Raw genomic sequence first — 20827 nt, forward strand, 5'->3', positions numbered from 1 at the left:
ATTGATTTTTTATTACAGTATTAGTAATGATCGATAATTGATTATCGATTATGTAGTTGATTTTTTATTTATTTTTATTATTTTTTTCGGAATCTAAATTTTTTGGACAATTTCATCGACATGGATATTTTTGCACTTAGATTTGTCTTGGAACATATAATTTTTTTGTACTTCGGGCTTATTTTTGGGCTAAGAATTTTTTAACTTTATGTTGAACCATGGAATGCACCTTGAGTATCAAATAAATATTTTTTTTAGAACCTAGAATTTTCTTGGATTTTTTTGAAACTTATGATTTTTTTGAGACTTCAGATTCTTTAAACTTAGATGATGTTACATGCTAGAAAGAAGCATGAATCATGGAATACACCCCGAGTAAACAAAAATTAATAGAAAAAAGCATTTAAGCATAGAACAGACTCAGCTACTTGGTTAGTTCAAAGTCTTAATTGGTGACTGAGCATCAAAAATTAATAAAACAAAAAACGCTTTTGCATAGAAGAAACTCGGCTACTTGGTAAGTTTCAATCTTCTAATTAGTGACGGAGCATCAAATATTAATGAAAAAGCACCCTTACTTAGAACAAACTCAACTACTTAGTAAATTCCACGCCTTTTAACAAAAAATTGATTAATTTTTTAATCAAAAATTAATCAAAAAACACTTTTGCATAGAACAAACTAAGGTACTCGGTAAATTTCAAGTCCTTTAGTTTGTAACAGAGTATCAAAAATTAAAAACAAAGTACTTCGGCATAGAAAAAACTTAACTACATAGTAAATTCCTAGTCAATTTAACGGTGACTGAGCATCAAATTAATAAAAAAGACCCCTGCATAGAACAAGCACAACTACTTAATAAATTCCATACTTTTAATTGGTGACTGAGTATCAAAAAACAATAAAAAAACCCTTTTGCATAAAATAAACTCGCTACTTGGTAAATCCAAGTCATTTAATTGGTGACAGAGCATCACAAATTAATAAAAAAAAGCCCTTTTGTGTACACCAAAATCAGCAAATTGGTAAATTCTAAGTCTTTTAATTAGTTACTGAGTATCAAAAAATAATTATAAAAACACTTTTAAATAGAACAACCTCTGCTACTTGTTAAATTCCAAGTGATTTAATGGGTGACTGAGTATCAAAAATAATTTAAAAAGCGCTTTTGCATGGAAAAAAAAATAGAATTTAAAGTCCGACTTAAGATGATATTACTGACTAGAAAGGAGCTTCAATCGAGGAATGTACCCTTATAATAAAAATTCAACAGAACAAAGCACTTATTTCATAGAACAAATTCAAATTGTTTTAATTGTTGAGGGAATTAAAAATTCATAAAAATATCTATTTTTCATAGAACAAATTCAGCTCCTTGGTAAATTCCAAATCTTTTAATTGATAACTGAGTATCAAAAATTAAAAACAACGCAATTGCATATAATAAACTCAGCTACTTGGTAAATCCAAGTCTTAATATTGGTGACTGATTATCAAGAATTAATAGAAAAGCCCTTTTGCGTAGCACAAACTACGTGGTACATTCTAAGTATTTCAATTGATGACTGACTATCAAAAAGTAATAAACAAACATTTTTGCATAGAACAAACTGGACTACTTTGTAAATCCCAAGTATTTTAAAAATGTGGCTAAGAATCGAAAATAAAATAAATAAAAAAATTTGCAAAAAAACATCAGTTATTGGGTACATTCCAAGTCTTTTAATTAATGACTGAGTATCAAACATTAATAAAAAAGCACTTTTGCTTAGAAAAAACTAAGCTACTCAGTAAATTCCAACTCTTTTAAATGGTGTCTGAGTATCGAAATAAAAAAAAGCACTTTCACTAAAAATAATTCAGCTTCTTAGTATTTTAATAGGTGACTGAGTATCATAAATTAGTAAAAAAAAGTACATTTGCATAGTAAAAAATTGGTTACTAGGTAAATTCTAAGTCTTTTATTTGGTGACTGACTATCAAACATTAATAAAAAAACACTTTTGCCTAGAACAGACTCAGCTAGTTTGTAAATTCCAAGTCTTTTAATTGGTGTCTGAGTATCAAAAATTAATAAAAAAAAATACTTTTGCATAGAACAAAGAACGATATCAGCTACTTGGTAAATTATAAGTCCTTTTATTGATGATTGAATATCAAAAATTAATAAAAAAAGCAACTTCGCAGAGAACAAACTCAGCCACTTAGTAAATTCCAAGTCTTTTAATTGGTGACAGAGTATAAAAAATTACTCAACTACTTGGTTAATTATAAGTTTTTGAATGGGTGACTGAGTACCAAAGATTAATGAAAACGCAATCTTGTTCAGAACAACCTAAACTACTTGGTTAATTCCAAGTCTTTGAATGGGTGACTGAGTACCAAAAATTAATGAAAACGCAATCTTGTTCAGAACAACCTAAACTACTTGGTAAACTCCAAGTCATTTAGTTGGTGACTAAATATCAAAATTACTGTCTTCCCACTGAAAAAACTCATCTACTTTGGCAAATTATAAGTCATTTTAATTTGTAACCGAGTATCAAAAATTAATAAAAAAAAACGGTTAAATAGAATAAATTCAGCTATTTAGTTAATCCAGGTCCTTTAATTAGTTACTGAGTATCAAATATTAATGTAAATAAAACACTTTTGCAAAGAATAAACTCAGCTACTTGGTAAATTCCAAATCATTTAATTGGTGATTGAGCATCAAGAATTAATAAAAAAAACATTTTTTTTACCTTAAATTACCTTAAATCGCAGTTACAGCGAGATAAGGTCTGCATCCTCATGTAGAACATCTCGCTTTTGAATTGATGAGGTGACATAATTAGTGGGTATGATGGGGTGTGGCCTCTCACTGGTACTTCCAGTCCACGTTACTCCACTCTAAATCAACTGCATATTTGAAAGAATTAATCGATTCACCAGTGATAGTCTCATTGGAAAGACTGTTCCAAGTTGAGACAGAACGTACTGTGAAAAAGTTCGTCCTCTGTCTGCATCTGCAGTGCTCATGTTGCAGCTTCATTGAGTGGCCCCATGTCATAGTGGCAAGAGAGGGAGTAAAAACGGAGTTAGCCATGTTGTTTTGGTACATTTTCTTGACAAAAAAGACATCTCCTCTGTGCCCCCGGTAAACTAATGTGGATATTGTTGGTGTGGGGCACAAAGCTTAGTTGCTCTTCTCTGTACGCTCTTTAGGGCTGTCACATCTCCCTTATATTGAGGATTTGTAACAGGGCAGCCAAACTCCAAATGTGGTCTTACAAGAGCATTATATAATTTTCTTATTATAAGAGGATGACGTGATGATATGGTTCGTTTAATTAGTCCCAGAGCTCTATTGACCTTAGCAACTTGTTGCATAGAAAAACGTTGCAAAGAAAAAAGTAGATTTTTTAACTTAGATGATGTTGTATGCTAGAAAGAAGCTTGTATCGAGGAATGTAACCTGAGCATCAAAAATTAATGAGAAAAAAGAGCTTTTTCATAGAACAAAATCAGCTACTTGGTAAATTCTAAGTGGTTTTATTGGTGAGTGTATCAAAAACTAATAAAAATATTTTTGCATAGAACAAACTGAGCTATTTGGCAAACCAAGTCTTTTTACTTGGTGACTAAGAATAAAAAATTAGCAAAAAAGCACTTTTTCATTGAAAAACCTCAGCTACTCGGTAATCCCAAGTCTTAATTTGTGACTGCGTATCCAAAATTAATAAGAAAAGCACATTTACATGGATAAAACTCAGCTACTTGGTAAATTCCAAATCTGTCACTTGGTAACTGAGTATCAAGAATTAATAAAAAACACTTTTGCACCGAACAAACTAGAATTCTGTTTGAGCTTCGATGACGTTAAATTATAGAAAGAAGCTTAAATCTTCTGAAGAACTTTAGCATAGAACAAACTCAGCTAGTTGGTAAATCCAAATTGTTTAATTGATTACTGAGTATCAAGAATTTATGAAAAGGTGCAATTGAGAAGAAAGAAAATTAACCACTGGGTAAATTCAAAGTCATTTTAATGGGTGAATAAATATCAAAAACTAATAAGAAAACTTTTGCATAGAAAAAACTCAGCTACTTAGTAAATTATATGTCTTTTAATTGGTGACTGAGTATCAAAAACTAAACAAAAAAAACACTTTTGCATTGAACAAACTCAGCTACTTGGTAAATCCAATTCTTTTAATTGGTGAGTGAGTATCAAAATTAATTTTAAAAAGCACTTTCACATAAGACAAACTCAGCTAATTGGTAAACTCAGTCTTTTAATTGGTGTCTGAGTATCAAAAATTGATAAAAATTAGCACATTTACTTAGAACAAACTCAGCTGATTGGTAAATTCCAAGTCTTTTTATTGATGATTGAGTATCAAAAATTAATAAAAAAGCAATTTCGCAGGGAACAAACTCAGCCACTTGGTAAATTCCAAGTCTTTTAATTGGTGACCGAGTATCAAAAATTACTCAGCTACTTGGTTAATTCCAAGTCTTTGAATGTGTGACTGAGTACCAAAAATGAATGAAAACGCAATCTTGCATAGAACAAACTAACTCCTTGGTATATTCCAAGTCATTTATTTGGTGACTGAGTATCAAAAATTAATAAAAAATGTACTTTTCTACAGAAAAAACGCAACTAATTTGGCAAATAATAAGTCAATTTAATTGGTAACTGAGTGTCAAAAATAAAAAAAAACCGTTTGTATAGAATAAATTCATCTATTTGGTTAATCCAGGTCCTTTAATTAGTTACGGAGTATCAAATATTAATATAAAAAAATACTTTTGCAAAGAATAAACTCAGCTACTTGGTAAATTCCAAGTGATTTAATTGGTGACTGAGCATCAAGAATTAATAAAAAAAAACAGTTTTGCAAAGAAAAAGGTAGATTTTTTTAACCTAGATGATGCTGCATGCTAGAAAGAAGCTTGTATCGAGGAATGTAAGCTGAGCATCAAAAATTAATGAGAAAAGTAATTTTGCATAGAACAACATCAGCTACTAGGTAAATTCTAAATGTTTTCATTTTTGAGTTTTTCAAAAATTAATAAAAAAGCACTTCTACATAGAATTAACTCAGCTACTTGGGAAATTCAAGTTCATTAAATTGGTGTCTGAGCATCAAAAATTAATAAGAAAAAACGCTTTTGCGTTGAACAAATTGAGCTACTTGGTAAACTCCAATTGTTTTAGTTGTTGAGAGTTTATTGGTGACTGAGTATCAAAAATTACTAAAAAATTACTTTTACATAGATCAAACTCAGCTACTTGGCATATTCTGAATCTTTTACTTAGTGAATGAGTATCAAAAATTAATACGTAAAACTGTTTTGCATAGAACAAGCTTGAATTTTTTTTTAGTTTAGATGATGTTACATGCTAGAAAAAGTTTGAATTAAGGAATATACCCTGAAAATCAAAATATATGAAAGAAATCACCAAAAATTGGTAGTATTGTATTATCAAAAGTTTCAAAAATGGATAGTATCTTGGTAGTATCAAAAATTAATAAGAAAAAGCACTCTTGCATTGAACAAACTCAACTACTTGGTAAATTCCAATTCTTTTAATATGTGACTGTATATGACAAATTCCAAGTTTATTAATTGGTGTCTGAGTATCGAAAATGAATAAAAAAAGACTTTTGCATAGAACAAGCTCAGCTTTTTGGTAAATTCCAAGTCTTTAAATTGGTGATTGAGCATCAAAATTAGTAAATTAATTATACTTTACGGGTAATAAAGTTCATTCATTCATTCATTCAAAGTCTTTCAATTGGTGACTGAGTATCAAAAATTACTCAACTAATTGGTAAATTCCAAGTCTTCGAATTAGTAAGTGATTATCGGAAATTAATGAAAAAGCACTCTTGCGTAGAACAAACTCAACTACTTGGTAAATCCCAAGTGTTTTAGTTGGTGACTGAGTGTCAAAAATTAATAAGAAAAAGCACTTTTGCATGGAAAAAACTCGGATACTTGGTAAATTCCAAGTCTTTTCATTGGTGTTTGAGTATGAATTTTAATGAAAAAGCACTGTTTCTTAGAATAAACTCAGATGCTTGGTAAATTCCAGGTCTTTTAATTGATGTGTGAGCATCAAAAATTAATCAGAAAAGCACTTTTGCATAGAACGAGCTGCGCATATTGGTAAATTCTAAGTTATTTTATCGGTTATTGAGCATCAAAAATAAGTAAAAAAGTAATTTTGCATAGAAAAAATTCATCTACTTGGTAAATTCTTCGATTTTGATTGATGACTGACTATAAAAATCAACAAAAAACACTTTTGCATAGAACAAACTTATCTACTTGAGTTAACTTGAGTTAAGTGACTGAGTATCAAATAATAATAGAAAAAGTACTTTGCATAGATGAAACTCAGCTACTTGGTACATTCCAAATCTTTTACTTAGTCACTGAGTATCATAAATTAACAAAAAAGCACTTTTACTTAGATCAAACTCAGCTTCTTGGTAAATTGCAACTCTTTGAATTGGTGTCTGAGTATCAAAAATTGATAAAAACGCGATTTTGCTTAGAAAAAACTAGAATTCGTTTTTGAACTTAGATAATATTAAATGCTAAAATGGAGCTTCAATCGAGGAATGTACCCTGTTAATCAAAATTAATAAGAAAAAGCACTTTTGCATAGAACAACCTCAGCTACTTGGTAAATAATAAATGTTTTAATTGTTGAGAGTTTCTAAAATTAATAAAAAAAACACTTCTACATAGAACAAACTCAGCTACATGGTAAATTCAAGTTCTTTAAATTGATGATTGAGCATCAAAAATCAATAAATAAAAAAAGCTTCTGCATAAAACAAAGTACTTGGTACTTGGTAAATTCCAATTGCTTTAGTTGTTGAGAGTTTTTTGGTGACTGAGTATTAATAATTAATAAAAAACACTTTTGCATAGAATAACCTCAGCTACTTTGTATATCTAAGTACATAATCTCCAACTTAAATCAGCAAAAGTCCTTCAGTCTACCACCCATATTTCTGTTGAACTTCTGAAGATTAAGGATATACACACATTACACCTCTCTCTCATTGCATTTCAATATTTCCGTGGAGACCTTCTATTAAGTTTTTCCGGGATTCTTGAGATTGTTGGAAATGTCAGTCCTTATGAAACTAGGAACCAGGATGATGTGCTAGTGCCATCCACCTCTGCAGTGCGATCGGACTTCGATCTGATAGTTGCTGTCGGACGTGCCTGGAATTCCATTCCTGTTGGGATTCGACGGTCCTGTACCATAGGCTCCTTCAAGAAACGGTTTAAGAATTTTTTAAATAAAAAGAAAATTATAATCAGTTATTTATATTGTTTATTTATTTAGATTTAATTCAATTATTTAGATTTGGTGGTGTGATTGTTGTATTCTCGATGTATATATATTTTTTTTTTTTTTTTTTTAAGTAAGTGGTGCGGAGACCGGTTGTACTTGGGTGGGGATTGGTGAGTAACCTCTAAATATATTTTAAGTTTGAATGTATTTAATAGTTATATACATTTTGTTTTGTTGTTTGTTTTGTTCCCAAATAACGGGCCATTGAGCCCTTTGGGATATATTTGTTTATAAATGGATGGATATGGATAATAAAAGGAACTTGAACTTAAGTTTTTAATTGGTGTCTGAGTACCAAAAATAAAAATAAAGTATTTTTGCATAGCTCAAACTCAGCTACTTGGTGAATTCCAAATATTTTACTTAGTGACTGAATATCAAAAATTAATAAGTAAAACAGTTCTCCATAGAAAAAGCTTAAATCAAGGAATTTACCCTGAAAATAAAAAAAAAACAAAAAAAAGCACTCTTGCACAGAACAAACTGAACTACTTGGTAAATTACAAGTCTTTTAATTTGTGACTGTGTATAAAAATTAATAAAAAAAAAACGCATTTGCATAGAACAAACTTAGCTACTTGGTAAATTTCCAAGTCTTTTAATTAGTTACAGAGTATAAAAAATTAATAAAAAATTACTTTTACATAGAAATAAAACTCAACTACTTGGTAAATTCCAAATCTTTTACTTAGTGACTGAGTATCATAAATTAACAAAAAAGCACTTTTACTTAGATCAAACTCAGCTTCTTGGTAAATTGCAGCTCTTTGAATTGGTGTCTGAGTATCAAAAATTGATAAAAACGCAATTTTGCTTAGAAAAAACTAGAATTCGTTTTTGAACTTAGATAATATTAAATGCTAGAATGGAGCTTCAATCGAGGAATGTACCCTGTTAATCAAAATTAATAAGAAAAAGCACTTTTGCATAGAACAACCTCAGCTACTTGGTAAATAATAAATGTTTTAATTGTTGAGAGTTTCTAAAATTAATAAAAAAAGCACTTCTACATAGAACAAAGTCAGCTATATGGTAAATTCAAGTTCTTTAAATTGATGATTGAGCATCAAAAATCAATAAATAAAAAAAGCTTCTGCATAAAACAAAGTACTTGGTACTTGGTAAATTCCAATTGCTTTAGTTGTTGAGAGTTTTTTGGTGACTGAGTATTAAAAATTAATAAAAAACACTTTTGCATAGAATAACCTCAGCTACCTTGTATATCTAAGTACATAATCTCCAACTGAAATCAGCAAAAGTCCTTCAGTCTACTACCCATATTTCTGTTGAACTTCTGAAGATTAAAGATATACACACATTACACCTCTCTCTCATTGCATTTCAATATTTCCATGGAGACCTTCTATTAAGTTTTTCCGGGATTCTTGAGATTGTTGGAAATGTCAGTCCTTATGAAACTAGGAACCACGATGATGTGCTAGTGCCATCCACCTCTGCAGTGCGATCGGACTTCGGTCTGATAGTTGCTGTCGGATGTGCCTGGAATTCCATTCCTGTTGGGATTCGACGGTCCTGTACCATAGGCTCCTTCAAGAAACGGTTTAAGAATTTTTTAAATAAAAAGAAAATTATAATCAGTTATTTATATTGTTTATTTATTTAGATTTAATTCAATTATTTAGATTTGGTGGTGTGATTGTTGTATTCTCGATGTATATATTTTTTTTTTTTTTTTTTTTAAGTAAGTGGTGCGGAGACCGGTTGTACTCGGGTGGGGATTGGTGAGTAACCTCTAAATATATTTTAAGTTTGAATGTATTTAATAGTTATATACATTTTGTTTTGTTGTTTGTTTTGTTCCCAAATAACGGGCCATTGAGCCCTTTGGGATATATTTGTTTATAAATGGATGGATATGGATAATAAAAGGAACTTGAACTTAAGTTTTTAATTGGTGTCTGAGTACCAAAATTAAAAATAAAGTATTTTTGCATAGCTCAAACTCAGCTACTTGGTGAATTCCAAATATTTTACTTAGTGACTGAATATCAAAAATTAATAAGTAAAACAGTTCTCCATAGAAAAAGCTTAAATCAAGGAATTTACCCTGAAAATAAAAAAAAAAACAAAAAAAAGCACTCTTGCACAGAACAAACTGAACTACTTGGTAAATTACAAGTCTTTTAATTTGTGACTGTGTATAAAAATTAATAAAAAAAAAACGCATTTGCATAGAACAAACTTAGCTACTTGGTAAATTTCCAAGTCTTTTAATTAGTTACAGAGTATAAAAAATTAATAAAAAATTACTTTTACATAGAAATAAAACTCAACTACTTGGTAAATTCCAAATCTTTTACTTAGTGACTGAGTATCATAAATTAACAAAAAAGCACTTTTACTTAGATCAAACTCAGCTTCTTGGTAAATTGCAGCTCTTTGAATTGGTGTCTGAGTATCAAAAATTGATAAAAACGCAATTTTGCTTAGAAAAAACTAGAATTCGTTTTTGAACTTAGATAATATTAAATGCTAGAATGGAGCTTCAATCGAGGAATGTACCCTGTTAATCAAAATTAATAAGAAAAAGCACTTTTGCATAGAACAACCTCAGCTACTTGGTAAATAATAAATGTTTTAATTGTTGAGAGTTTCTAAAATTAATAAAAAAAAGCACTTCTACATAGAACAAAGTCAGCTATATGGTAAATTCAAGTTCATTAAATTGATGATTGAGCATCAAAAATCAATAAATAAAAAAAGCTTCTGCATAAAACAAAGTACTTGGTACTTGGTAAATTTCAATTGCTTTAGTTGTTGAGAGTTTTTTGGTGACTGAGTATTAAAAATTAATAAAAAACACTTTTACATAGAATAACCTCAGCTACTTTGTATATCTAAGTACATAATCTCCAACTGAAATCAGCAAAAGTCCTTCAGTCTACTACCCATATTTCTGTTGAACTTCTGAAGATTAAAGATATACACACATTACACCTCTCTCTCATTGCATTTCAATATTTCCATGGAGACCTTCTATTAAGTTTTTCCGGGATTCTTGAGATTGTTGGAAATGTCAGTCCTTATGAAACTAGGAACCAGGATGATGTGCTAGTGCCATCCACCTCTGCAGTGCGATCGGACTTCGGTCTGATAGTTGCTGTCGGATGTGCCTGGAATTCCATTCCTGTTGGGATTCGACGGTCCTGTACCATAGGCTCCTTCAAGAAACGGTTTAAGAATTTTTTAAATAAAAAGAAAATTATAATCAGTTATTTATATTGTTTATTTATTTAGATTTAATTCAATTATTTAGATTTGGTGGTGTGATTGTTGTATTCTCGATGTATATATTTTTTTTTTTTTTTTTTTTTAAGTAAGTGGTGCGGAGACCGGTTGTACTCGGGTGGGGATTGGTGAGTAACCTCTAAATATATTTTAAGTTTGAATGTATTTAATAGTTATATACATTTTGTTTTGTTGTTTGTTTTGTTCCCAAATAACGGGCCATTGAGCCCTTTGGGATATATTTGTTTATAAATGGATGGATATGGATAATAAAAGGAACTTGAACTTAAGTTTTTAATTGGTGTCTGAGTACCAAAAATAATTAAATAAAGTATTTTTGCATAGCTCAAACTCAGCTACTTGGTGAATTCCAAATATTTTACTTAGTGACTGAATGTCAAAAATTAATAAGTAAAACAGTTCTCCATAGAAAAGGCTTAAATCAAGGAATTTACCCTGAAAATAAAAAAAAAACAAAAAAAAGCACTCTTGCACAGAACAAACTGAACTACTTGGTAAATTACAAGTCTTTTAATTTGTGACTGTATATAAAAATTAATAATAAAAAAAACGCATTTGCATAGAACAAACTTAGCTACTTGGTAAATTTCCAAGTCTTTTAATTAGTTACAGAGTATAAAAAAATTAATAAAAAATTACTTTTACATAGAAATAAAACTCAACTACTTGGTAAATTCCCAGTCATTTTAACTGGTGACTGAGTATCGAAAATTAATAAAAAAAAACACTTTTGCATAGAATAATCTTAAATACTTTGTAAATTCCCAGTCTTTTAATTGGTGACTGAGCACCAACAATTAATAAAAAAGCGCTTTTGCATAGACAACACTCAGCTATTTGGTAAATTCCAAAGCATTTAATTGGTGACTGAGTATCAAAAATTAATAAAATTACACTTTTGTATAGAAAGAACTAGAACTTGCTTTGAATTAAGATGATACTAGACCTAAGTTGCCCGGGCAACGTGAAGTGTTGCGACAACCTTTTTCCGGCTTCGCCGACTAAAGTGTTGCGAGGGCAACACTTTGGTTTTGTTTCTTCGCTATCGATCAGTAATCATATGATTGAAGGCTATTCCTCAGTGTTGAAAAAACAACAAGAAAATAGTATCGAAAGAAGGGACTAAATTGACTTTGCAGCCAGTTGAACTTTATCCTTTTCAATCGTAGACATCGTGACGGATTAAAACTCGGAACAATATCCTACATAATCTAGTTGGTATTATAAAGCTATTCCTAAATTTTCAGGATCAAAATACCATAGATGACATTCTATTAATTATTACGAAACTATCTCATTGTTTTACATTCTAGTTTGTGCTTGTTTCTTCACTATCGCTTAAATGATGAGGTTGTCTGCCTATCGCAGTTTTTAAAACGGTATGTTCAAACAAGAACGCAATCAGTTATCACATGACCAAAGGCTATTCCTCAGCGTTGAAAAAACAACAACTACAAAATAATATCAAAAGAAGGGACTAAATTGACTTTGCAGCCAGTTCAACTTTGTCCTTTTCAATCGTAGACAGCGTGACGGATGAAAACTTGGAACAATGTCTTATATAATCTAGTTGGTATTATAAAGCTATCCGTAACTTTTTAGAATTAAAATACCATAGGTGAAACTAATTATTAGGAGACTACCTCATTGTTTTACGATATCGTTTGTATCGGTTGCGTAAACACTTCATTCTGTCAGATTTAAAGAGATCGAATACAATGTGCACCAATTTGCACAAATTTCTTGCCCAAAGTAAACAGATTCTTACTTACAAGTCCCTCTCCTGTGATGGACATCAACTTCACCGGAAACAAATAAATGGGTACACCAACTAGCAAAAGTTGCAAACCCCTCATCGCTGAACATGATTGTAGCCTAACAGCCGATTATTACTTACAAGTCCCCTACATGTCTTACTACTGGAACCAAATTGGTTTAACTATCGAATAAACCGGAAAAAATAATACGTACACCAACAAGCAAAAGTGGCAAACCCCTCATTGTCGAAGGCTATTATGAGCTAACAGCCATTTCTCGCCCAAAGTAAACCGATTCTAACTTATAAGTCCCTCTCCCATAATAGGCATCAAGTTCACCGGAAACAAATAAATGGGTACACCAACTAGCATAGTTGCAAACCCGTCATTGCTGAAGTGATTTTAGCCTACCAGCAGATTATTACGTACAAGTACCCTACATTTCTTACCACTGGAACCAAATTGGTTTTACCATCAAATACACTGGAAACAAATAATAGATACACCAACTAGCAAAAGTTGCTAACCCCTCATTGGCGATAGTGATTATTACCTAACAGTCGACTGTTGCATACATGTCCTCTATATGTCTCACAATTTGTATCGGCCTAGATTTCCTTTCAGTGTGTAACTTACTACTGAAGTTGTCAACCCCTTGAAACTTTCAAACTGGTATACCTCATGAAGGAATTTTTGTATCAAAAATTGGATGTCATATACTTTGATCAGCTCATCAAGAGCTATCGATTGCCGTCGAAAAACACTCTATCTATCTTAGTTCAAAAGTTGATTTTTTTTTGGCCGTAGGCCAACTTTCTAACGTCACCACTTAGAAAGGAGCAAAGAATAAGCTCCAATTTTTTTTTTAGCAATGAGAGAACTTTTAAAGTTTATTAGGTATATCTGATACCATTTCTCTACCGCAATCCAAAGTCCAAAAAACCGAATGATAAACTCAGCTGAAATCACGAACAGAAATGGGTAGAAACAATAGATTTTCTGTTTATCATTCAAAGAAGATATAATGGCTGTGGGGCCGGGTAACTGCCGCATATATTTCACACTTATAGATTTTAGTCAATCTTCAATTTGAAAGTGGTGCCTGCCTGCTAGAGTGGAGCTTTCCACTCGAAAGCAGAAACATGGTTTGATGAAACGGAAGCTTGGCTGCACAACTTCAGATACTCCAGATACTTCAGATACAAGCAAAAACCATCCTTGTTGGTCCCAGGCAATAGTTCTGCGGAGCTTTCCAAAATGTAATGTCATATTCATCAATTCGGCCTGAGGTCCACACTTTCTGTAAAAACCGCACCCTTACCAGTTTCCAGGAATAAGCTGAGATCGGCGGCATAGGAAAAAAAATGGGACAAAACCAAAGTGTTGCTCTCGCAACATAATTAAATGGTAGAATGGAGTTTCAATCGAGGAATTCTCCTTGTTAATCAAAAATTAATAAGAAAAGCACTTTAGCATAGGACAGCCTCAGATACTTGGTAAATTCTAAGTGTTTTAATGGTTGAGAGTTTCAAAAATTAATAAAAAAGCACTTCTACATTATAATAAAATAATCCACTTGGTAAGTTTAAGTTCTTTAAATGGTGACTGAGCATCAAAAATTAATAAATAAAACGCTTTTGCATAGAACAATGTGAGCTACTAGGTAAATTCCAATTTTTTTGTTTTTAAGATTTAATTGGTGACTGAGTATTAAAAATTAATAAAAAACACTTTTGCATAGAATAAACTGAATTAATTGTTCACACACCAATGGATTCTGCTGAGCGTAAATCCAACTGGCGTTCTTCTTTTATCCAACTGCATTTATTACAGCCGGTTGAGGTTGTCCCAATTCATATCATGAACCCTCAGGGACTAGGTCCCTGTTTGGTCAGCAACTCCTATTCAGAGATTAAATAAAAAAAAACTAATTTTTTTCAGCTAAAAGTAAGGAGCAATACTAAAACTTAAAACGAACAGAATTTTTCCCGTATATAAGGGGGATCCTCCTCCTCAATACCTCACTCTTTACAGTAGTTTTAACTTTTTGTCCCAATTATTTAACAACATTTCCTGAAAAACAAGAGGTACTTATTTCAAGTAAGGAGATTTTTAAATTACAAAAAGAAACTTCGGTATGAAGAGTGAGGTATTCAGGACCTGGGTGCCGACAGGGGGGGGGGGGGCATGACCCCTGGAAATTCGGAAAAATATAGTAATTATAGGAAACCAAGGGAAAGAGAGCAAAACAGGGAAAAATCATGAAAAAAACGTGTGTTGCCCCATTGTTGGCTGCCTGCCAATAGATTTTGATTCTTAATAAGGAAAATATAAGTTCTAATTTGGGATTGAGTAACCCCTTTCCAGTTTTCCGTAAACATTTTTCTGTATGATTCAGTTGGAGTAAAAAAAAAAAATCAAATTCTTCATAGTAATGAACAGTAAGTAAATAACGATCCTTGTCAATAACGAAAGTATAAAACCCGAACTATCGATAATATTCAATCAAAGAATCAGATTTTTGTGGTAATTAGTAATTAGTGCTCAAGAAAGTTTGTATAATTGTAGAAAACACAAGGAAAACAACTTAATAAAGGGCAATTTCGGTTAAAAATGTGCTGTCAACTTTTGCTTGCATTGCAAGAGTACCCATGAGCTGATATATGAAATAACTATAATCAGAAATGTTTCTCCTGAACGGAATGCTTGGAATTCCTGTATTTTCCCCATGAATGGATACATTTTTTATGTTTTATTATCATTTATTTTTCCAAGAATTATTGTATTTATCTAGTTGTCACTTTGAAAAAGATTTAATTTTTTACAGTTATGAAGCATAAAGGTGTCAATTATATTAATTATTGGTATTCAAAATTAAATCAAAAATACCGAATTAAAAAATATTATTTGATTTTCTTAATCTTAGTTTTAATGTTTTACTTCGAACAAACTACTTTGATAGTGCTTTACTTATTATAAACACGAAGTCTAAAGCCATTAAATATTTTTGTATTTGATAACCAAGTTCAAAACTGTCAATATTGTTAAAAAATATCCGTCCAATGCTTCAGCATTGCTGAACAGAATTGAATGCTGGGAGTTTATATCTTAGTTTTTATAACTAGGCATTGCTTTGGGTATTTTTAGTAATTACTTACTTTTTTCATTTTTATATAATTTTACTTTAATTAACATACTTTTTCCATTGCCTTTAGAAAAATGTTTGTCTCCAAACTTCAATAAATAAATTTTTTTTCGACTTAAAGTAATGAGCAACATTAAAACTTAAAACGAAAAGAAATTATTACGTATATGAGGGGGGGGGTTACCCCCTCCTCAACACCTTGCTCTTCACGCTAGAATTTTTCGGTACTTAAAGAGAGTTACTTATTGTTCTAATTAAACAACCCTTGTGTTACAGTAGTCGTTTTTAAAGAATTGGGATATAATTAAACTTTATCGTAAAGAGCGAGGTTTCGAGGAGGGGGCAAAGCCCTTCATTTTTGTTTTAAGTTTTACTGTTGCTGCTCGCCTTCAGCTGAAAAAAAAAACTTTTCTATTTGATTTCTAATCATTTTTAAATTACGCCAGGATACCTGGCCCCACCTCCACGGAAAAATGTTCTTCACCATAGAAATATCCTCTGGACAATTCAATCCTGGCCTAAATTTACCCCAGACACTTACCCTTGACATCTCCACGAGTAAAATTGAATCGGTAAAGAGAAAGCAAGATATACCAGCTGGTCTATAGGGGATCGTTTTATCTCCAAAGACATAGTTATTGGATCTTTACAACTATGCTGAACAAAAAAACTATCTCAAAATTTTGATCGGACAATTTTGGCAAAAAGTGGTGTGGGAGGAAGCCTAGTTGCCCTCCGATTTTTCGGTCACTTAAAAAGGGCACTATAACTTTTCATCTCCGTTAGGATGAGCTCTCTCCCGACGTCTTAGGCCCACTATGTCGATACCATCACCCCTAAAAAAAAAAAAAAAAAAAAAAAAAAACACGTCTGTGAGTTTTGTTCTTTCAAAAAATTCCACATTTCTGCAGATATGAGCTTGAATCCTCTACAGTAGGGGTTCTTTGATACGCTAAATCTGATGGTGTAATTTTCATTAAAATTTTATGACTTCAAGGTTGTTTTTTCTTCCTTTATTTCTAAAATCACACAAATTTTTTTAGACTTGTAGCTTTTGATGGGTACGATTGAACTTATTCAGTTTTTTAGAGTTTCAGTTGCTATTGAGCCAGGTCGCTCCTTACTTACAGTTTGTTAGCACAAACTGTTTGATTACCAATAATCCAAACAGGCATCATTGAAATATTGATCTTTTTTTTCGCATTACCAGAAGTATTGTATTCATAGAACTTTACAGTTTTATGAATGTAATTAAATAAATAGAAAAGGTTTTTCAACTAAAGTAAGGAGCAAGTTTAAAAATTAAAACGGATATAAATTACTCTGTATGAGGGAAACTCCCCTCTTCTCCACCTTGCTCATTAAACAAAACTTTTTTAGTGATTTGAAAAGTCTTTCCAATTGTAAATTTTCTTTAAAAATTTAGACAAGAGCCAAACTTCAGTAAAGAGTAAGGAGCTAAGGAGGAGACAGCCCCTTTCATATAAAGAATAATCAGTTCAAATAGGTTTCAAATCTGTTCCTTGCTTTCAGTTGAAAAACTCTTTTTTTATTCAACTTCTGATTGTTTTCCAAATCATACCCAGGCCTAATAAAAAAATAAAATATACACATACATTACTATATATTCATATGCAATTATTGTTCGTTTAACAAGATATACAAAGGGCTGGTAAAAAAGGGGTGTTCCTTAAGAGTCGACCATATATTTAAATTTTCTGGTCGTGTGCAGCTGAAAATTATTGAAAATACAAAAGCTGTTCAGTGCTTTTTGTAATAATTGCATTTTAGTCAGTCCGAATGATGTTTCGTTTGAAAAGTCGGGCAAAGGGGCGTTACTTGTGACTCGACCATATATTTAAATTTTCTGGTCGTGTGCAGCTGAAAATTATTGAAAATACAAAAGCTGTTCAGTGTTTTTGTAATAATTGCATTTTAGTCAGTCCAAATGATGTTTTGTTTGAAAAGTCGGGCAAAGGGGCGTTACTTATGACTCGACCATATATTTAAATTTTCTGGTCGTGTGCAGCTGAAAATTATTGAAAATACAAAAGCTGTTCAGTGTTTTTGTAATAATTGCATTTTAGTCAGTCCAAATGATGTTTTGTTTGAAAAGTCGGGCAAAGAGTCGTTACTTATGACTCGACCATATATTTAAATTTTCTGGTCGTGTGCAGCTGAAAATTATTGAAAATACAAAAGCTGTTCAGTACTTTTTGTAATATTTGCATTTTAGTCAGTCTGAATAATATTTCGTTTGAAAAGTCGGGCAAAAATTATTTCAAGCCCAAGTTTTCCAAGGGACGTCCCTCAAACAGAATCTTGATAAGAGGAATTCCCCCTACATCTTTTCGTGCTTCAGAATCTAAAAATTGATTTATCTCCAAATCACTGATTCTATTACCACAAAATCAGGCATATGTTGACATAGTCAAAATGCCAAGAAATGTGTCCACTGCACTCAAAATTACCATGGTGCAACTAAAGAACGCCTGTGTCAGAACTTCATTAAATAAAAAAAAAAAATCTTTTCCCTTGTGGAATTATGCAATTTGTATTTAATCTTATTTTATCTTCTTATTTATAGCCTGCTTCCAAGCAAGTACGACCTGACTAACGCCATCAGTCCCAATTTGGATCGCCACTTAATTATTCCTTTGTTGGAGTTTTTATCACACAAGCAAATTTATAAAGAAGATGAGGTGCGTCAAGCCAAGTTGAATCTTCTCAATTTTACTAACATGATGGATTTTGCCATGGAAATATTCACGACATTAAATGGTGAAGAAAGAATACCCGAGGAAATGCAAATTAAAAGAGAAGATTTGCTGAGGAAGCTCCGGGATTTGCAGGAAGAAAGCGAACCTATTTTGCGGGTACTTGGAGACCCAGAAGTTGCACGCCAAATTCAAAACTCACGTGATCCTTTCCTACTTCTGGAAGATTTGACAGAAAAGCATGGACTGCCACGTGATACTCCAGCTATGCTATATAATTTCGCAAAATTTCAATATGAGTGTGGTCTTTATCAAGGATCATCTGAATATTTATATTATTATAGATTTCTTGTATCACCAGAAGACAAAAATTATCTCAGCTCCATTTGGGGCAAATTAGCTTCTGAAATCTTAATGCAAAACTTTGATGCTGCTCTTGAAGAACTGATCAGACTTAAAGAGTATATTGACAATCTATCTACGTTTCAATCTCCACTGAATGCTCTTCAAGAAAGGACCTGTTTTATTCATTGGTCCCTTTTTGTCTATTTCAATCACCCTAAGGGCCGGGATTTGCTTGTTGAAACATTTTTGCACCAGCCGCAGTATTTGAATGCTATCCAGACAACATGCCCTCATATTCTTAGATACCTGACAACTGCCGTAATTATGAATAAATCAAATCGTCGAACCGTATTAAAAGACTTGGTACGCGTTATTCAGCAAGAGTCGTACGCATATAAAGATCCAATCACAGAATTTATTGAACATTTGTATGCCAATTTTGACTTTGATGCAGCACAGAAGAAGCTGAGAGAATGCCGAGAGGTGATTCTTCATGATTTCTTTTTGGTGGCACTTCTCGATGATTTTATTGAAAATGCAAGGCTCATGATTTTCGAAACTTTTTGTCGAATTCATGAATGTATTAGTATTAAGATGCTTGCTGAGAAATTGAATATGTCCATTAGTGATGCGGAAAAATGGATAGTAAACCTCATCAGAGCAGCAAGACTAGATGCAAAGATTGATTCAAGGTAATACTCCTTTCTCTCTATCCGCTCAATTTCCTCTCTTTTTCTTCTCAATCTCCCCCTCAATTCCTCTCTTACTCCTCTACTTCCTCTCTTCCTTTTTTCTCCCTTTCCCTATCTCTCCTTTCCTTTACTCTACCTCTTTCTCCTCTCCCTCTCTCTGTCTTTATGTGTAATTAAATAAAAAAACAAGTTTTTTTAAATGAAAGTAAGGAGCGACATTAAAACTTAAAACGAACAGAAATTACTCCGTATATGAAAGGGGCTTTTCCTCCTCGACACCCCGCTCCTTACACTAAAGTTTTTTATTGTTTTAAAAAGTAGAGTTGCGAGAAAGAATCAAACTTTAACGCAAGGAGAGGGGTGTCGAGGAGGAAAAGCCCCTTTCATATACGGAGTAATTTCTGTTCGTTTTAAGTTTTAATGTCGCTCCTTACTTTCATTTAAAAAACTTGTTTTTTTATTTAATTTATGAAAGTTTTTGAATTAATGCATGTCTGATTTTGGCTCTCCGTACATAAATTATTAAAATGAAATTTGCATATTAATTCTTTTTTTGGCTAAATGGCTTTCTCTTAGTTTTGATCAGACGATTTTGAGAAATAAGGGGTGGGGAAGGAGGTCTAGTTGCCCTCCAATTTTTCGGTTACTTAAAAAGGCAACTAGATCTTTTATTTTTAACGAAAGTTTTTATTAGTAAAAAAAATACGTAACTTAAGAATTAACTTACGTAACAAACTTTTATATTCTTATATTTTTGATTATATATATGAGGGGGTTGGTCCCCTCGTTAATACCTCGCTCTTCACACTAAATCTTGTTTTATCCCAATTCTTTAAGAATGACCCTTGAATCAGAAAGGCCGTAGAATAAATAGTTGAAATTATTTAAAAAAATTTTAGCATAAAGAGCGAAGTATTTATCTCCTCCTAAATACCTCGCTCTTTATGCTAGAGTATTTTTAGAACCCCTCATATGCGTAATAATCTCTGTTCGTTTTAAGTTTTAATGCTTCTCCTTACTTTCAATTGAAAAAACTTTTTCATGTTTACATTTTCATTGTTTTTTTATAGTAATGCTAGAAAGTCCTGCGCCAACAAATAAATGGGTACACCAACTAGCAAAAGTTGCAAACCCCTCATCGCTGAACATGATTGTAGCCTAACAGCCGATTATTACTTACAAGTTCCCTACATGTCTTACTACTGGAACCAAATTGGTTTAACTATCGAATACACCGGCAAAAATAATACGTACACGAACAAGCAAAAGTGGCAAACCCCTCATTGTCGAAGACTATTATGAGCTAACAGCCATTTCTCGCCCAAAGTAAACCGATTCTAACTTATAAGTCCCTCTCCCATAATAGGCATCAAGTTCGCAGGAAACAAATAAATGGGTACACCAACTAGCATAGTTGCAAACCCGTCATTGCTGAAGTGATTTTAGCCTACCAGCAGATTATTACGTACAAGTACCCTACATTTCTTACCACTGGAACCAAATTGGTTTTACCATCAAATACACTGGAAACA

At 32.0% G+C, this 20827-nt stretch overlaps 1 protein-coding gene across 5 annotated transcripts in view; it reads left to right on the forward strand.

Moving 5' to 3' along the window:
- The window catches only part of LOC136031433 (uncharacterized), a 509032-nt gene that overhangs the window by 472559 nt on the left and 15646 nt on the right, over nucleotides 1-20827 (forward strand). For 4 of the 5 annotated variants that reach the window (XM_065711007.1, XM_065711006.1, XM_065711010.1 and 1 more), the window contains 2 exons: nucleotides 10708-10746; nucleotides 18129-19295. In XM_065711007.1, coding sequence (XP_065567079.1) covers nucleotides 10708-10746; nucleotides 18129-19295 — 1206 coding nt within the window. The remainder of the gene's footprint in view (nucleotides 1-10707; nucleotides 10747-18128; nucleotides 19296-20827) is intronic. The other variant, XM_065711009.1, reaches the window with a different exon arrangement.

The sequence above is a fragment of the Artemia franciscana genome, chromosome 9 (assembly GCF_032884065.1).
Source record: "Artemia franciscana chromosome 9, ASM3288406v1, whole genome shotgun sequence".
NCBI lineage: Eukaryota > Metazoa > Arthropoda > Branchiopoda > Anostraca > Artemiidae > Artemia > Artemia franciscana.